Genomic DNA, 19,255 nt, shown 5'->3' with positions numbered 1-19,255 from the left:
CGTCTGAAAGAAGAAAGTCATATACACCTAGGATGCCTCGGGGGTGAGTAAAACGCAGCCTAATTTTCATTTTTGGGTGAACTAACCCTTTAAGATCAGTTTTCTCTGAGTTTACTCAGTCATGGCCATGTCTTAATATTTTCTGTTTTTGCTCTTCAGACGTGGACTTCAACGTTTCAGGCATGTTTGCTATGCCTGGGTGCCCAGGGACCCCTGACTCAGAATCTGGAACCATAGACAGGAGGCGCCCAGGCAGCCAGGGGTCGCTCGAATCTGACACACCCCGCAAAGACAGGTACAAGTCTCATCCCCGCAATTATAGACATGACTCCAACTCCACAGTAGTGTCCGCGTCCTATGTAGTGGCCAGTGAGTCCATCACAGTCAAAGCAGACAGTCTGAGACCAGAGCTGGGGGCTGTTTAGACGTATTCATTTCATATGACACATGCAACTTTCTCAGCCATGTTTGTTTGTGGTTTTGCTTCGTTTTTCTTTAGATTTTTTTGTTTGCTTTTTGTTTTACTTTGTTTTTTTGTCAACCGTTACTTATTGTATGCTTTCTGAAATAAATAAACTTTATGCTCATAGCTATGTATAAACACATTATGGATATATTTCATTATTATGAAATGGGTGCCAAATTCAGAGAAGAAAAAAGTCAGGTTTTTGACTCACTAATGAAGCATTAAAAGGAATGAAAGGTTGTAATGGAATTGTTTGTATTCCAGTAAGTCCAGTTCTAGTTTCTATAATTCCAGTTCTAGTTATTCAGTGAGTGAATGCAGGAAATGTCAGCAGCGCTCCTGTCACTTTGGTATGTTCAGAATGAGTCAAACAGCTCCTCTCCCGCAGGCCATCATACCTAAAGTTCAGAGCTTGAAAAGGTGAATGTTTTTGTGCCTCAGGTACAGGAGAGTCCTTCAGCTGAATGTCACCGGCTGCAGCAGTCACTTTCTAAAAGAGATTTGACTGCTTCATTAATGAACAACTGAAGTACTGCCAGGGTTATTTTAGTAATATTTACAAATACATATTTTTATACATATATTCATTTTATAGTATTTCTTAACATTTTTAATTAGCTTTTTTTTTTTTAGATTTAAATTGTTTACATTTTCATTTTGATTTTAGTTTAAGTTTTAGTAATTTTACATTTATGCATTTAGCACATGCTTTTATCCAAAGCGACTTACAAAAGAGGAACAAAAGCAATTCATGAAAGAGCTGACAGTATTCATAATATACAATACCAGGTTTATCACATTTTGTTATCTGCTTTTCTCATTTTTATAAGGTTTTATATTTATATTTGTTTTTACAAAACGCATTATTTTTCACATAATTTACCTTTATTCCACACCTCTCTGTCCCTTCTCTGAGAAAAGCGCTGATCATTTCTTTCTTTTATGAAGCCCCTCCCTCAGTTTGTAAATGCTACTGCTTATGTTAGCTTTTAATATACAGTTTTATCCTGATTAAAGCTATAATACAGTATGGCAACTGCACGCCCGTCCATGTTTAACGCTTCTCATAACTATGTGAAAATAAGTGTACAATTGTAACAGTTCATTTTTGGAGCTGAGCTGAATGAGATAAACTTGTGAATCCATTAGAATCGTTAGAAGACAGAATCGCGATTCTTATATAAATAGATTTTTACGTGCACCTCTAGTTTTCTTCTTCTCTAAAGCAGCGCAGCATGGCCTCGCCCCCTTTGCTGTCTTTTCCCGAGGGCGGGGTTTATCTGGGTTTGTGATGTCACGAACCCGGGAAGTAACTCGTTGTAGTCCCTACCAGCCATTTTTGTAGGCATTAAACTGCCAGAATTTTAAAAGACGATATCTCCGTTTGCATTGAACTTTCAGCTTCATAACTTTGCAGATATTGTTTATGCTCAAACAGCAACATTGCACACTAACTAACATTAAAAAAGTGAAATCGCAATCAACCACCCCTTTAAAGTAAAAACTATTTTAATAGGTTTAGTTAACAATAACAACACTGATTTTACATTAAAGGGACAGTTCAACCAAAAATGAAAATTACGCCATGATTTACTCACCCTCAGTTTGTATTCGTCTTAAAGAAGAAGGTCATATAAACCTAGGATTGCATGAGGGTGAGTAAATCATGGGGTAATTTTCATTTTTGGGTGAACTATCCCTTTAATGAATGAATACTTAATTTTTTATGTTACAGTGCTTAGCATACACAAAAAATGTTTAAGGTTTTGCAATTAAATTCGGTGGCAAAATATAAAATGTATCAAAGTTTGTTGTGTCCTTTAGTGGTGTAAATTTACAGTATATTTATATATATATTTACATTTAGCAATGCAACATTCAGTTGCATAGTGTGCACTATACTTTATATTTATTGGCTATTTTTGCTCTGTCAGCAAAAATACTTCCAAACAAAAGCAACCATCACAGGTCTCAGCGTAACACACACTAGTGGTTATCCTAAATAATAAAAAAATTTTAATTAATTGGTTAAGTGATATATCAACTATATAACTTGCAGAAAGAGTATATACATACATACATACATATATGTGTGTGTGTGTGTGTGTGTGTGTGTGTGTGTGTGTGTATATATATATATATACATAATTTTTTATGATAATGTTGAAAATGTTCAAGTTTGGATGCTGAAAAAAACAGCATACAAACCATTTGAAATTTCATCCGTTTCCAACACATCTCTCTGGCTGCTGTCCCAGTGTTCAGGTGGTGGTCCTGTCCTTCTCCACCTTTCCTTCTGTGGAGACTAATACCCCACTGTCACGCTCTAGTATGAGTGTTTCATGCTGTCTCCCCTCTTCCCTGTAGCCCTGCTAACAAACAGCCGGAAATCGCCCCTCGTAGAGCTGGCACAATAAATAAAAAGCAGCACTCCATGCCTAACTTCCAGCCCCCTCTCCCTCCCATTGACGCCGGGGGGCTTCCCGTGTTTGAGCTCTCCCCTCTGTTGCCCACTGGCGGGGGTCTGGAGGCTGGGCAGGCGGGAGCTGCGCTTCCTCAGACCCATCAGCCTTTAGTTCAGCAGACTGCGGAGAACAGGTAAGGACTGGTGCGACCGTAAAAACCGCTGCCAGATGTCAGGAGCCGGCCGCTGAAATCTGTGTGTTGTGTGCACATCGTTTTGTGCCATTCTCTTGATTATTGCTTCAAAACGCTGCTTTAAAAACAATTGGGTATAATCACAGAGAAAGGTTATAAACCTTTCAGGAGACCTGGAATAGCAATAATCAAATGCCGTCATTTGTTGCTGTGTCATGCACATCGTCTTTTTGTGCCATTCTCATGTTGTTTTTTGCTTTAAAACACTTTTATAATCAGAAAATGATCACTGGAAAGCCATAAACTATTACTGTTGGACACTTAAGGCATTTTTTACCCTAAATTTATCCAGACAGGGTCATTACTAAAATTCACAGGGACTAATTTTTTATGTATATATATATATATATATATATATATATATATATGGTTAATTCAGGATAATTTTGCTTTTTTTTTCCCAGTCGTCATAATGGCAAATAAAAAACAAAAAATAAAAAAGTGTTCCAATTTACCTGAATTCAGTAAATTATGTTTTAATATATGCTGTGTAAAAATTTTACTGAAACTGTGAAAATAAAAAATTGACAATTTCGAAAAATTGCTTAATAAATTTCGAAAGCTTTTGCGTGCTGGGATTAATCGTGTGTAGGACTTTTTGTTTCAAAATGAATGAAAAATGCAATATAGTTTATTATTAAAAGTTTATTATGAAGTTATAATTTGTATTTTATCAAATGAGGAAGATTGAAGCAAATGCCTCTCAAATCTCAAGTTAAGGATAATTCGTCAAATGATCATGCTGATTCATCCCAGTCAGGGCCAAAATCCTTCTGGTGTCTCTTTTCTGCAGAATATTCTTTGTTGCTTGAATTTGTGTGTCCTGCATTGCCTTTCTCTATTACTTATTCTTTCTTTAGTGGAAAAGATGCACTGCATGTCGAATAAAACACTGCTAACTATATTTCCTTAAGACATGTACTATATATCTGTATTAACTTTTCAGTGCAAGTCATGAACTCAACTTGGACCACTACATTTTAACTTCACTGCATGTGAACTGACCTGTGCATACATACTGCAGTGTGACCCCATGATACAAGCTTTTCTTCTCTCCCCAGTTACATCACCCGAGATCCTGCATCCACACCCCCTGCCATGAGGAACGGCCCGGGAGGTTCGAGCGGGACGCCCGCTCAGCTGAATGTGGGGACCCTGACCTCCGGTCCTAAGGGCCCCAGTCCATTCATGACACGCAGAGGTCAGTCCTAATTGTCGTTATCCTCATATTTTTGTTTACATTTCATTGCGTGATATTAGAGGTTACCGTTTGAAAGTTTGCAGAAATTCAGCAACGATGCATTAAATTGATCAAAAGTGACAGTATTGCCGTTTCAAATAAATGCCGGACTTTCTGTTTATCAAAGAATCCTGTGCAAAATATATCACGGAAGGATCATGTGTCACTGAAGACTGGAGTAATGGCTGCTGAAAATTTGGCTTTGCCATTACAGTAAAAAAAAATTTATATTTTCAAATAGAAAACAGTTATTTGAAATTGTAATAATATTTCACAATATTTCACTTTTTACTGTGTTTTCTATATAATAAATTCAGCCTTGGTGAAAATAAGAGACTTTTTTTCAAAAACGTCAATAATCCTTACTAACACCAAACTTTTGAACAGTAGTGTATATATTTGTATATATATTTTATTTAATTTTGTGTATATATTAAATTGTTAATTTTTATGCTCATTTCATCTATTTTTATATTTATATTACTTCGCGTCGTGCCTACCAACGCCCCTTAGCTGTTCTAAATTCACTGTAAACCACGGCTCCTTGGGGCTTATTGCTTTATAATAACACTGCTACATTATAATGTTGTGATGTCTAAATTCACTTGTAACATTTGAAAGATTTTTTTGTGTGTTTATATTTTGTTTTTAATCAAACTTAGTTAAAAAAGTTAATTAAAATTCAATTCAATTAAAATTATTTTAGACAAAAAGTTATTTGTTTTTAGGACATTTATCAGCAAACTAATTAGAAAAGAATGATTTAAAACGTTATTATCAGTGCATCCCTAAAATGCATGTTGTCTAGTCAGTAAAATCATGTCTGGACTGTTTGTTTTCAGGTACAAAGAAACAAGCGCCACCACCTCCCAAACAGGCCGCCCCTCCCACACCTCAGAGCTTAAAAGCGGCTCCTAACCAGCCCTTAGCCCTGAGCTCCCCTCAGTCTCTCATTGCATCCCGTCGCAACAACCAGACCCCCATCCAGGCCCCCAGCCACCCTCCTCCTCAACCTCCTTCCCAGAGCACAGATGAAGCCGAACCGTCCCCTCCCAGAACGCCCACCCCTCCTGGGACACCTCCTTACGACGGCTCCCAGCCACGCCCCAGGCCCACCCCTCGAGCGCGACCCAAACCCAGCGGCCCGCCACCACCCCAACCAACTAGCGACGGTGCCAATGGTGTCTGTGTTTCTGGCTCCAAGATTATCTCAGGTAAGAATATGCATATCATGGAAAATCATGGAAAAACTCCAACAACATGGTGACATTTTTGCACAAAAAAAAAAAAATAATAATAATAACAATAATAAATATTTTTGTTCTTTTATAAATAAAAGATATAATTGTTTAGAATTATAATTATTTATTGATGTTAGTTCATTATGTTTAAATATAAATCTTTAAATATTAGATATACATGAAAAAAAATTACTTAATTTATTCATATGAAATAAAACCAAAATCTTTTACATTGTATAGCCAATATAATTACAATAAATAATAATGGAAATAATTACATACTTTTATAAATACAAATAAAAAAGTTATTACCATTTAAAATGTAATTAATCATTTCATTTTATTTGTTAAAATACTACAAATAAACCAAAATGTTGTACACTGTATAATTACAGTAAATAATTGTGCAAATAATTACAATGATTTTATTTCCAAAACGAATATTTCATTTTATTTGCAGAAAATAAAAGTACAGCATATGACCAAAATGTTGTACATTGTATAGCCAATATTATGATGATGGAAATAATTAAATACTTTTTTAAATTAAAAAAATCATTATTTTATTATATTAATTCTAAAATGATTCATTGTTTCTATTTATTTCTAGAAAATAAAAATACAGCATATGACCAGATGTTGCAAGCTATATGGTAGCATTTTCATCTTTTTTCTTCATAAATAAAAATAATTGAAAAATACTATGGAAATTCAGAGAAAATAGCACAGATTACTTTATCCTTTTCCTGAGGGCAAATGCACACAACTAAAAAGAATCGACATGTCTGTAACAAGGCTGATGGAAACCTCAAGTGCTCAATGGATGTCATTTACACACACATTTCTACAGCTCGATCAACTCTAGAAACCTGCAAACACACTCATCTAGAGTCTGTACCTCATTAATAGCTCATTATTGGGAAGGAAGCCCAGCACTCGCCCCTGCCAAACAACTGCCCTGAGAGTTTCTCCAGGGTTTAAGCTCCATTAAGCTCGTTTCACATGATGAAAGAAACCTGCAGATGCTGTTGGAGACTAAAAGCTTCATTTTCAGATGATGGTGTCCATAGAGAGTTTTTACACAATCCCAGATCCAGAGTTAACAAGCTTTATTTTCATAAGTAGGTTTGTCAGGATGGATGTAGCACACAGTGTGCTGTTGGTGTTTGATCGATAAATCTTTAATACAGGCCAAAACAGGTCATTTTGTTAACTGTTTTATGCATTACTTACTGTATAGTTGTATCTAGTTTATATGAAACATTTACTTTTAAATATACAATGTAAAGGTTGCAGAATAATTTGATTGTCACATCCTTCAAGATTTTGTTACCTCGATCCTTTAAAGGAATGTTCCAGGTTAAATTAATAATAATAAAGTTAAAAATAAATAATAATAATAATTGTATTAATAATAAAGTGTAATAAAGGTTCATTAAATAGACGTTAAGCTCTATGGACAGCATCCATGGCATGTAGACAATACCTATGAATTATAAAATGTAAATCATTTTAAATAAATAAATAAGGAAATTAAAACGAATTTATATTTTAATAATCAAAAAAATTAATCAAAATAAATATGAGAAGGAATGTTCCAGCTTAAGTTAAATTAAAAGTTAAACTCTATAGGCAGCATCCATGGTATGTAGAAAATGCATCTGAATTATAAAATAGAAATAATTGTGAAAAAATAACAACAACAACAATAATTTAATTTTATCAATGAAAAATAATACAATTTAATTAACTTCTAAAAGGAATTAGAAGTTAAACTCTATGGATAGCATCCATGATGTAGAAAATACTGATGAATTATAAAATGAAAATCATTTAAAATAAATAATCAAGTAATTTACAAATTTATTAATCAAAAAATAATATGAAATATTGGTAAAAGCAAGCAAAAATCCTGTTTACAGAAATGCACTTACAATGGTCTCTAAAGGCAATCATAATAAATGTATAACTACATTTTTGTTCGGTTTTGCCAAATTAAGGAATAAGTTAAAATGATTTCTTGTGATACTCGACAGAATGTTGCAAATGTTGTCAATTGAGCTCAACTTGTACTGACCCTGAAACATTCCTTGAATGTCATGTAATCGATAGAAAATGAATGTTTGAATTTGTATGTTTACACTGGCTTCAATATTTTACATAAAAATCTCCTCCTGAAACGGAACATTGCTGGAGTTGAACAGAAATGTATCCAAAGAAAAAAAACATTTTAAACAGGGAGAAAGAAAAAAAAGTCTTCATTTGAAAGATGAATTCTATTCTTGGAAAACCGAATGTTCCGTGACAGTTAATTATCATCATTTATTATTATTCATTATGCCTTTCAGCACCTTTGTGATGTTTATTTGTCGTTGGCATCCATTATTTCAACTCAGAACTGAACACAGATCTTTAGTTTAGTGTTGAATACCAAAATTGACTTTCAGCCCCACACACACACATCTTCATGTCTGGATTTCACGTCGTGTGTAATAATCTTAGTGGTAAGTTTGGGTCAGTGAAACCACATGCTGCAGTAGACGGATCAGTTTCCAGCGGTTGTGGAAAGATCAGCAGCTGCCAGGAGTCCTTCAGTGTTTAGCCTGAGGTTCAGACGCTCTCCTGCTTTACTGCACACTGCATCTGCATGAGAGAGAGAGAGCTGCGATGCTGTCACGTTTAATGACATTACCAGCACCATGATTAATGCTCCTATAGCATTGTTTAAAGAAATCACCACTTTCAGTGTTTAATGACTCTTTTTTGGTGGTTCATTGCCATCAGAACTTCATCCGAAAAGCCAACATGAAGTCAAAACCGCCCCTGTTTACTTTCCTAACACACGTTCCTGATATTATTGTGTACAGTTTGTTAGTACATGTTAATCTGAAGAAAAATACACTTAATACAGTTTAGAGAAGTCTCTTATGGTCAGCATTTTTTTTTTTTTTTTGAGTAAATAATACATCAAAATTGTGAAATATAATAACAATTTAAAATAACTGTTTTCTATGTGAATATATTTTAAAATGTAATTTCTTCCTGTGATGCAAAGCTGGATTGTCATTACTCCAGTCTTCAGTGTCACATGATCCTTCAGAGATCATTCTGATATGCCGATTTGCTGCTCAAGAAACATTTCTTATTATTATCAATGTTGAAAACAGTTGTGCTGATTATTATTTTTATAGAAGCCATGATACACTACCATTCAAAAGTTTGGGATAAAATTTGTTATACTTTTATTCAGCAAGGATGCATTAAATTGAGCAAAAGTGACAGTAAAGACATTTCTAATGATTTTTTAAAAATCCTGGAAAAAAAGCATGAGTTTCCACCTAAATAGTAAGCAGCAAAATTTAAACATTGATAATAATAAGAGTCGTTATTAATAACTGAGCGCTAATAATAATGCAACACCAAATCAGCTTAGAATGATTTATGAAGGATCATGTATAACATGTATAACAGGAATAAGTAACAATTTAAAATATATTCAAATGGAAAATAGTCATTAGAAATTGTAATAATATTTCACAATTTTACAGTTTTTACTGTATTTTTAATCAAATAAATTGCAGCGTTGGTGAGCATAAGCAACTTCTTTCAAAAACATTTAAAAATCTTACCAACTCCAAACTTTTGACCAGTGGTGATTGTAATTAGCATAATCCAATGAATTGTGACATTATCGAAGTAAAATGGGTTGCAGACAGTGTTTCATGTTGACTTTAAAAGGCTGAGATGTGATTGGATTGGCTTTGTGGAAGCTCACAGCCATCTGAATTGTGATTGGCTGCTGGTTCGTGGTCATCAGTGTTTGATCCTCTGAACATGTTGTGACGTTGTTGCACTGTTACAGATGTGTGATCTTCTGCCTGTGAGGTGTGGTTTGAGTGGCAGGCGATGGTAAGAACTCTGGGCGTATCAGTTGATGTATTCTCAGCTCCATCTGTGTGTCTGACCGCTTTCTTTGCCTGTTTAACCCGACTAACAGCAAGTTAACCTGCATGACAAGCTGCCTAACCAGTGTCTTTGTGGCATGTTTTAGGATAAAATACCAGCACATGCTTTATGCAACTAAACATGCAGCAACTCCCTTCCTATGAACCTCAGCTGCTTCTGCGGGGTGAATGTTAGCTGTGCCACAGATACTGTATTATTTAGCATTATTGATTATTTTACATTTTAACATGCTACAGTTTTGAAAGTTTTGGGGTCAGGTTTTTTTTTTTGTTTTTTTTTTTGAAAGAATTAATACCTGTATTCAGTAAGGATGCATTAAACTGATCAAAAAGGACAGTAAAGACATTAATAATGTTACAAAATATTTTTTAGAGTAAATGATGTTCCTTTAAACGTTCTATTTCTCAAACAATCCTGGAAAAAAAATAATCACAGTTTTGACAAAGATATGAAGCAGCACAACTGTTTTCAACATTGATAAGAATTTTTTTCAGCAGCAAATCAGCATATTAAAATGATTTCTGAAGGATCATGTGACACTGAAGACTGGAGTAATGATGCTGAAAATTCAGTTTTAATATCACAGGAATATATTATATTTTAAAAGTATATTAAAATAGAAATCCGTTATGTAAAATTGTAATAATATTTCACAATATTACTGCTTTTGCTGTATTTTTTATCAAATAAATGCAGCCTTGTTGAGCATAAGAGACTTTTCAAAAACATTAAGAAAACTTACTCAACCCAAATATATATATATATATATTAGTTTATTTGAATGTCTGTCTGTCACAACTAAACTACATTATTTTCATAATGCTGTAATTTAAATAAAATTATATTAATATTGGTTATCATCCAAGTGCATCTTGTTGAATGATACATTCTTGGTGTCTCAACTATTGCTTGTTTTCCTTGAAGGCCAGTTTTTTTGGAAGTTTAATTTTGGTGTAAATATGATAAATTGCTTTCGTTGAAATATCCTAACTATGCTTTATGATTGCACAGATGGAGATGGAGATGGAGAGGAGAGATCTTTGATGGGACTAGGGCTGGATCTTGTCCCGGAGCTTGAGGAAGATGAAACCACAGAAACACTCCCAGAAGATGAACACCAATCAGAAAACACCGCCCTGTGAGGTGGGCGGAGTCCAGTCTTCACACAGCCAATGGAAAGCTATGTTCGTAATGGAATACTAGCATACTTGTTGTATAGTTTACTATTGTTTTTAAGGATGTGAAAGTATTCAATATGATAAAACATTTTAAACATGACCTCAGTTACCTTATGAGTAAATATAGATATTAAGCATTCAGATTTAAGTAAAAAAACATTTTTAACTTTTGTGAGAATGATCAAATAAGGAGTCATCGCAGTTGCTTCTGGTTCAAAAGTCACACTGGAAATGGAAGGTCAAGTCGATGCATTGCATTGTGGGATATGGTACCCAGCACAGTGTGCGATTATAGTAGGTCATCTGGGTATTCTAAGCATACAGAAAATGTGTATGGCATCATGCAAAGTATACATACAGCACAAGTAGTGAACGTAGTATGGTAGTATGCTATTCCGAACATAGCCATTCACTTTAACCTTTGACCCCTACAGAAAACAATACATTTACACAATCTCTCTGTCCTCACAATGCTGGCACATTGTAACCATATACCAGGGGGGAAAAAAACAGTACGCACATGTAAACATGCTATACAATCTTGATTTCATTCACAAATGGCATAAAGCTGGTTTGGGTTCTAATCAAATATGAATGTCTTTTGAGTTTTGTGATGTTTTGCATAACAAGTGTTATATATAGTGCCTTGAAAACCCATAAATCAAATCACTGAGTTTGTGTGACTGATGTCTTTTTGTTGGTTATCATGGTGAATGTCCTTTATTCAAATGTATTTTAATCATTCCTTTTGTCTTTTAATACTTCTTTTAAGATTGGACAAAAATTGGATTTAAAAAAAGACAATTCAAAAATAATGGTTATACAGATACAATTGATTTACTACATGCAAAAATATGATTTGTACTTTGAAGTATTTTTTCCTGGGGTGCAATACTGACTGCAATGTAGTGTTATGACATTACAGTCGTTTTTTGTATTAGTTTAGTAGTTTTTAACAATTGTAATTATGTTTTACAGGGTTTACTTTAGTGGAGTATGTACTACCGAGTACCATTATCAATTTACTCATCCACTGTTGTCCATTAAAATAAACCCTGCACATACTATTATGAAATACTTCATTCTCAAAATGATCAAAGATGCTTTTTTTTTTTTAAGTGTATGATCCTGTGTCAGAGCTTTAGGGGGTTGTTTCGTGTTGTATGTGATGCACAACATTAATGTGAATGAAAGGGCTAATGGCTCAGTCAAGCTCAGGAACATTCATTCCTTTCATGAATGAGTATGTGTCTTTATTTCTGTGGATATGTTATCTTGAATGGGCTTTCTTAATTGTACATATTGATTTTTTTTTTTCTGTTTCACCCCCTTTTGTACACGTGTGTGTGCACATTTCCTCCATCTGAATTCTCGTTCGTCACGTTCTCCAGTGCCTCGGATGAACAAATGTTGTACAAATTCATTTTTTCAACACCGTAGCTGTTTTCTGATTATATATCTAATAAAATGCTTAATTGCAGGAACCAAATATATCTCAGGTGTTTTTTAAATACTGTTTAATTTACAGAAACAAGGACAAATTGGTGAAGTGTTAAACTGATTTATGATGATGTATAAATAAGCATATTGGGGTTATTATTAAGTACATACTCCATGAAGATTTTCTTTCACACCAGTCACAATACATTATAAAGGGGAAGTGACTATGCCCAGTAAGCGAAGAGAAACACGGCCACTGACATACAGATGATGAGGTTGGCGTTTACCAGGTGTCTCATACAGGGGTCTTCCTCGAGGGAACACGTCAGAGTCTCTGAAGGAGGAGGAGACTTGGGCTTCTCTCCTTTTTGCTTCTCTATTCCACAGATCCAGAACAGAGCAGATTTGAGTTTAGATGAACCCGTCGTGCTGGACGCAGAACTACAGGTGTCTGGTGACAAATAATGCATTTAGAATTACATGTAAACAGATTGAAACATTTCAATCAAGTTTTACCTGCATGAATATACTTTGGGGATTAAGTGCATTTTATTTTTTTATTATTATTTGCAGATTTTTTACAATTTTTATGTAATGCACTGATGTTCAGATATTAAATGTGATGTAGAATGCTAAGTAATTTTTGGTGTCATTGTATGCTTAAATCTATTTAATTTTCTCCCAATATTTTAGATATTATTCTCATATCTTTCCCCTCATTTCAACAAATTTCAAATGTCAAATGACTTTGTCTCCCTCTGCTGGATAACTGCACTATTAAAGTCAAAGAAATAGGCATAAAATTGAGAATAGATCCGAATAAACTGGACAATTTACATTACCATTTACTGTATCTGTGCCTGCATATGGATTGGACAAAGTACCTTCTTTTGTAGGATATGCATCATTTTCCATGTCTTTTGGGTACACTGTGGCATCCTCAAACGTCTGGAGATCTGAAACCACAACCTCTTCGCTTTCTTTCACAGGATCAAAGCGTGTGTACCACGTCAATCTACTGATCTGGAAAATAACAAACCCTGTATATGAGCATATTTCTCAAAATAAAGGGATAGTTCACCCAAAAATGTTAACCTTCTCACCTTCAAGCTGTGCCAAACATGTATTAGTTTCTCTTTGTCTGTTGAGAACATAAGAAACTATTTTGAAGAATGTTAGTAACCAAACAGTTGACCTTAGCCATTGATTTCTATAGCGATTAAATTAATACAGTATTTTCATTTTTGGGTGAACTATCCCTTTAAGGTTTATAAGCGGCATTTCTGATTTCAAAGGTTTTTTTTTTTGTGAAATTGCAAACTGGGTTAGGGTTGGTCTTTTGTGTGTGTGTTTTCTAACCTGCTCCAGTTTGGGCTTCTCTGTAGCCAGACTAACACACACAACCACGATGAGTGTTGTGTGTGTGTGTGGGTGTGTGTGTGTGTGTGTGTGTGTGTGTGTGTGTGTGTGTGCTTTCTAACCTGCTCCGGTTTGGGCTTCTCTGTAGCCAGACTAACACACACGACCACGATGAGTGTGAGGAGGGTGAGAATGATGGAGAAGTATAGGTAGTGAACATATCTGATGATGTCTGGCCTGGTGTCGCTCTCATAGCACTGTGGTGTTGGATAGACGAAATCCAGAATCATCCTTGTACAGCCCACCACCATGCCCACTATCAGACCCCAGAATGCACCCTACACCAACACAACATGAAAAATGAATGAAACAAGAGGCCATGTGTGTCCCAAATTGCGTACTTATGCACTGACCTCTGAACATCTGACCTCTATCTTTTTTTGTAGAATAAATTAGTGTGTTAAACTGAAAATTCCAAAAGAGTGCACTTCAAATACTCTGATGATGGGCTTGCTTAATGTGAAAAAACCCAAACAAAACAAAACTGTGAAATGTTGAACACTTAATGCACTCAAAAAAGCAAAGAAGGGGCTATTAGACTCAGATGCTAGATGATAAATAACCTTCTGAAATTCATACACTAGACAGAGTGCATGATGGAAAAAATGCTTTGGTAAAACATAATTATGAGATTTAAAAAAGTTGAAATTATGAGATGATATGTCATAATTATGATGAGATAAGTCAAACCATGACAATCAATTATGAGATAAAAGTCACAATTATGAGATAAGAAGTTGAAATTATAACATACTGCCATTGAGAAGTCTGAGATTCTAAGTCATAATTATGAGATACATTTATGAAATTAAAAAGTTGAAATTATGGCATACTGTCATAATTATGAGATAAAAGTTGAAAGTCATCATTATGAGATAGTCATTCAAACAAAATTATGAAAGTCATAATTCTGAGATAAAAAGTTGAAACTATGACATACTAAGTCATTATGAGACAACGTTATTATAACAAAAAGACAAAATTATGACTCATCATTATAAGATAGAAAGTCATTATGACAAAAAGAAAAAAATTATGATTCATAATTATAAGATAAAAAGTTAAAACTATGATATAGTAAGTCATGATTATGCGTCACAATTGACAGTCAAAGTCATAATGACTGTCAAAAGTTTGGCTTTTTATGTTATTATGATTTGCCAAAGCATGTTTTTTTTTTATTCTGTGGCAGAAATGGGCTTACGTAGTACATATATAAGTGCATAGTGTATAGTAGGTCATTTGCGACACAACTACTGTATGAGTGAGTCATTGATTCATTCACTCAGCTGACTGTTCAAATGCTGATTCATTCAGGAAATCACTGCTGTCTGTTGATCAGAGAAGTGCAACAATACTGGTGTGGTTTTTTAAACTATTTTCATTGGTGGAGCAAAAATAGACAAAGCAACGGGCAAAATATATTTCAAATAGAAATATCACACTATATATGGTGTTGCTGGTCTTGATATTCACTGTGATTACTACAGCAAAACCCCACCTGCGCTAACCAGTGCTTTTGCCATACTACTTAAACATTATTCACAATTTTACCCATAATATAGGTGTAATTTTATACAAATTATTAATGAATGCTCTTCAAAATCAGATACAATTTAAAAATGGGAAAAAATTAACTCTTGCTTGATCTTGTAAGTACATAGGTTTTGTACCTTCTCATTGGTTCGTTTCCAGAAGCATCCCGTGAAGAAGACGACCGTTATGGGGGGCTGCAGGTACATACTGATAGACTGGATGTAGATGAAGAGCTGCCCACCCTGACTGGCCTGAACCAGAGGAATCCACAGCACTGACACCACCACTAACACCAACACAAACACTCTTTGACATGGAAACACACATACACAGCAGCTGAAACAGTCCAGCTTTACAAGAGCGCAAAATGTAGCATTTGCAGTTGTAGAATGACAATACTAGATTCATTTACCATAAACAAACTAACAAAAGAAAGATTTTATTTGTTAACAGCTTCTAACCACCCAACATCATGAGATGTTGATATTTGGTTGAATATAAGTTCTGACATCGGGTGACAAGAATTCTATGTCAGGACAATGTCTAAGGCCAATGTCAATATGACGTAGAACACTGACAAATACTGATGATGTTGATATTTTGTTGGTTTTAATTTGTGCTATTAAGTAATCAAAATTCAATGTCTTTCAAGCCATCAATATTGACGCTAAAAACTGACAGTTAATTGTGAACCATGAAAAAAACAATGTAATCAAAAACCAATGTCTGCTAAACATCAAAATGTTAATGTCCACATATCATTATATGTTGATATTTGATTGGTTTTCAGTCATGGTATTAAATAACCAAAATTCAGCGTCTGTCCAATGTTGGAGGTTTATGCAAACCAACGCTGGGTTTTGGCATCAACTCGATTTTCCTTTCCAACCAAAATTCAACATTTTCCAATGTTGGAAGTTGATGTCAAGCCAATGTTGGGTGTTGGCATCAAAATGATTTTCATTTCCAACCAAATTAACACTGACGAATACTGCTGATGTTGATATTTTGTTGGTTTTACGTTGTGGTATAAAGTTACCAAAATTCAATGTCTGTCAAACATCATATTGATGTTAAACACTGACAGTTAATCATGAGGTAGCCTATGGTAATCAAAAACAAATGTCTGCTAAATATGACAATGTTAATATCCACATAACCGTAAATGATAACATCATTAGATGTTGATATTTGATTGGTTTTCAGTCATGGTATTAAATAACCAAAATACAGTGTCTGTCCAATGTTAGAGGTTGATGCAAGCCAACGTTGGGTTTTGGCATCAACCCGTTTTTCATTTCCAACCAAATTAACTACAGCCTGATGTTGGAGCCTTTCTGTGTACTTTTAAATGCAAACAGCCATTCTATGTCAGGACAATGTTTAATGCCCGTGTCAATTTGATGTAGAACACTGACAAATACTGCTGATGTTATTTTGTTGGTTTTAAAACATGCTATTAAGTAACCAAAATTCAACGTCTTTCCAATGTTGGAAGTTGATGTCAAGCCAATGTTGGGTGTTGGCATCAAAACGATTTTCATTTCCAACCAAATTAACACCGACGAATAATACTGATGTTGATATTTGGTTGGTTTTAAGTCATGCTACTAAATAACCGTCTTTCAAACATCATATTGACATTAAACACTGACAGTTAATCATGAGGTAGCCTATGGTAATCAAAAACCTACACGTTAAAACATCATAATGTTAATGTCCACACAACGTTAGATTACAACATCATTAGACGTTGATATTTCATTGGTTTCAAGTCATGGTTTTAATTAACCAAAATCATGGTGGGTGACGTCAAACCAACGTTGGGTTTTGGTGTCAACTTGATTTTCATTTCCAACCAAACTGTCCAGTGCTGGAGTCTTTCTGGGTACTTTTAAATGCAAATAGCCATATTCAGGAAAGAGAAATTGATCAATTGTCCTTTAAAATCTAGTTTGTATATCAGCTTGTTGATGTCAAACCTTCCCACAATCATGAGCTCCCACTCGGAGGCAGTGCGGCGGATGTTTCTCCAAAGGTCCATGGTGAAAATAGTGCTAGAACTGTTGAATATGGAGGTCAGAGAGGACATCAGAGCAGCCAACATCACAGCCATCATTAAACCCCTCAGACCTTGACAAACACAGAGGAAGAAAATGATTCATCGTAATCGCAGCCACCTGTTCTGGAAACTGAAAAATATGGAAAAACAACCTATATACAAGTAAATAGTCAAGAAATCTCACTTATACCTGCAGGAAGGAGCTCCATGACCAGTTTGGCGTAAGCAATGTCTGAGCAGCCCACCGGATTCCCACAAACTTGCTTACACACATCCGGGTCTCCACAGCCCACCTCATCTACAATTCACACACACATTCACATACATTTTAAGATAACAAATTGTGCTTTTAGATGTTCAAAGGCCTTAAACTTTAGTGTTTGTTTCAGTGACGCACCTGGGTAAAGTATCCTGCTGATCATGCCTGGAATCACCATCATGAAGAAGGGCAGAACTTTGAGGTAAGCGGCAAGCAAAGATCCTCCTTTAGCATGCACAATGTTCTTGGAAGCAAGTGAACGTTGCACTATCACCTTCACACAGGAACGATAACAAAATATATTATGTTTGGAAGGTATGTGGTTGCTAAGATCTTATGAATGATTACTAGGCGATCGCTAAGGAATTGTTCCAAATGGTTGATAAATACAGTATATAGAAAATTCTAGAACTAGATAGACGTTGAACATCAGTTTAGATAGATCTACTTCTGTATATCTGGGTTGATAGTTCTAGAAGAAGCCATCATACCCATCATGAGTAATGTGTTTAAAATAAGTAAGTCCAGTCAGCACTGCTGGTTCTTTACCTGGTCAGAACACCAGTACCACATTGAGGGTATGGACATGCCCAGGATCACCCCCGGCCAGGGCAGGTCAGAGGTCACAGGGTGACGGAATATGTGAAAGGCATCCTCACGTGGGATTCCGCAGGTGGTGTTGGGCACTCGGATGGAGGGAATGGCCTGAGGATACTTGTCCAGGACTGCTTGAAATCCCCCAACCTCTGCAAAACCTTCACAGCGACATTGAGAAGAGTATATTACTATTGTATTAAAGGCTTCAGGACTTCAATCAACATCATTGTCATGGTCACTCACTGAAGCCCATCAGGATCAGGGCTCCGATCACCATGACGAGAGTCTGAACCGCATCGGTGTAGATCACTGCTGCCAGACCACCTGGGACCACATCAGTCAAGAAATGCTTTAGCAGATTATAAGACTTCCTCATTTATGATTCTCTGAGAATAGTGATGTCCACATTGCAACTATTACATTTTTCCATCTGATGAATGATCACAAAAAAAAAAAAATGATGAGAATAGGGAAGTCCACACTGGAGCTATAACATTTTTCCATCTGATGAACGATCACAAAAAAAAAAAACATTTGGTTACACTTTATTTTAAGGTGTCCTTGTTGCAGTGTAATTATACATTTAAAGGGTTAGTTCACCCAAAAATGAAAATTAGTCCATCAATTACTCACCTTCAAGTCATCGTAGGTGTATATGACTTTCTTCTTTCAGACGAATCCAGTCGGAGTTATATTAAAAATTGTCTTTGATCTTTCAAGCTGTTTCATGGCACTCAGCGGGTGTTGCACGCATCAGTCCAAAAGAAGTTAAATAAAAAGCGCCCATCCATAAAAAAAGTGTCTCACACGGCTCCGGGGGGTGAACAAAGGCCTTCTGTAGCGATTCGATGCGTTTTTGTAAGAAAAATATCCATATTCAAAACGTAATAATCACTTTAATGTAGCTTGCGCTCACTGTTGTACATGCAAGCAGTTCCAGGTGGATGACGTATGAGGTCAGCTTTGCGCATGCGCCGCTCAGAAGTGACGCACGCGGAAGCGCAGGGGAGAGATCAAAACAACGGTCACTAATTAGAAGTACAAAACACTGGTTTTCCTTTGCTAAAGTAAGGAAACTTTGCTTCTTTTGCTCCTGTTAACAAACGTTGATTTTCATGAGACTCACCGGCGCATGCGCAACACCGAACTCATACGTCATCAGCCCGGAACTGCTTCCGTGTACAACTGTTGGC

General features: G+C 35.4%; 2 protein-coding genes across 7 annotated transcripts in view; one reads left to right on the top strand and one right to left on the bottom strand.

Annotated features, from left to right (window-relative positions):
• The window catches only part of LOC107670674 (rho GTPase-activating protein 17-like), a 35,516-nt gene extending 23,286 nt beyond the window's left edge, over positions 1-12,230 (top strand). The window contains exons 16-21 of one of the 5 annotated variants that reach the window (XM_016463355.1): positions 160-295; positions 2,834-3,064; positions 4,186-4,325; positions 5,207-5,578; positions 9,468-9,514; positions 10,589-10,671. In XM_016463355.1, the coding sequence (XP_016318841.1) occupies positions 160-295; positions 2,834-3,064; positions 4,186-4,325; positions 5,207-5,578; positions 9,468-9,475 (887 nt within the window). In that variant the 3' untranslated portion in view covers positions 9,476-9,514; positions 10,589-10,671. Of the gene's footprint in view, positions 1-159; positions 296-2,833; positions 3,065-4,185; positions 4,326-5,206; positions 5,579-9,467; positions 9,515-10,582 lie in introns of all 5 variants that reach the window. The other 4 variants (XM_016463354.1, XM_016463353.1, XM_016463352.1 and 1 more) reach the window with 4 other exon arrangements.
• A 99-nt stretch (positions 12,231-12,329) lies between these two features.
• The window catches only part of LOC107670676 (sodium/myo-inositol cotransporter 2-like), a 14,755-nt gene continuing 7,829 nt past the window's right edge, over positions 12,330-19,255 (bottom strand). The window contains exons 8-16 of one of the 2 annotated variants that reach the window (XM_016463357.1): positions 18,306-18,386; positions 18,015-18,220; positions 17,604-17,739; positions 17,397-17,504; positions 17,127-17,277; positions 15,282-15,450; positions 13,671-13,886; positions 13,074-13,212; positions 12,330-12,640 (exon numbers count right to left, since the gene is read on the bottom strand). In XM_016463357.1, the coding sequence (XP_016318843.1) occupies positions 12,414-12,640; positions 13,074-13,212; positions 13,671-13,886; positions 15,282-15,450; positions 17,127-17,277; positions 17,397-17,504; positions 17,604-17,739; positions 18,015-18,220; positions 18,306-18,386 (1,433 nt within the window). In that variant the 3' untranslated portion in view covers positions 12,330-12,413. Of the gene's footprint in view, positions 12,641-13,073; positions 13,213-13,292; positions 13,331-13,670; positions 13,887-15,281; positions 15,451-17,126; positions 17,278-17,396; positions 17,505-17,603; positions 17,740-18,014; positions 18,221-18,305; positions 18,387-19,255 lie in introns of those variants that run through there. The other variant, XM_016463359.1, reaches the window with a different exon arrangement.

Source organism: Sinocyclocheilus anshuiensis, unplaced genomic scaffold (genome assembly GCF_001515605.1).
Source record: "Sinocyclocheilus anshuiensis isolate Anshui unplaced genomic scaffold, SAMN03320099.WGS_v1.1 scaffold1165, whole genome shotgun sequence".
In the NCBI taxonomy this organism is placed as follows: Eukaryota; Metazoa; Chordata; class Actinopteri; order Cypriniformes; family Cyprinidae; genus Sinocyclocheilus; species Sinocyclocheilus anshuiensis.
Note: the sequence above shows the minus strand (reverse complement) of the source record. Positions and strands in the feature narration are given on the sequence as shown.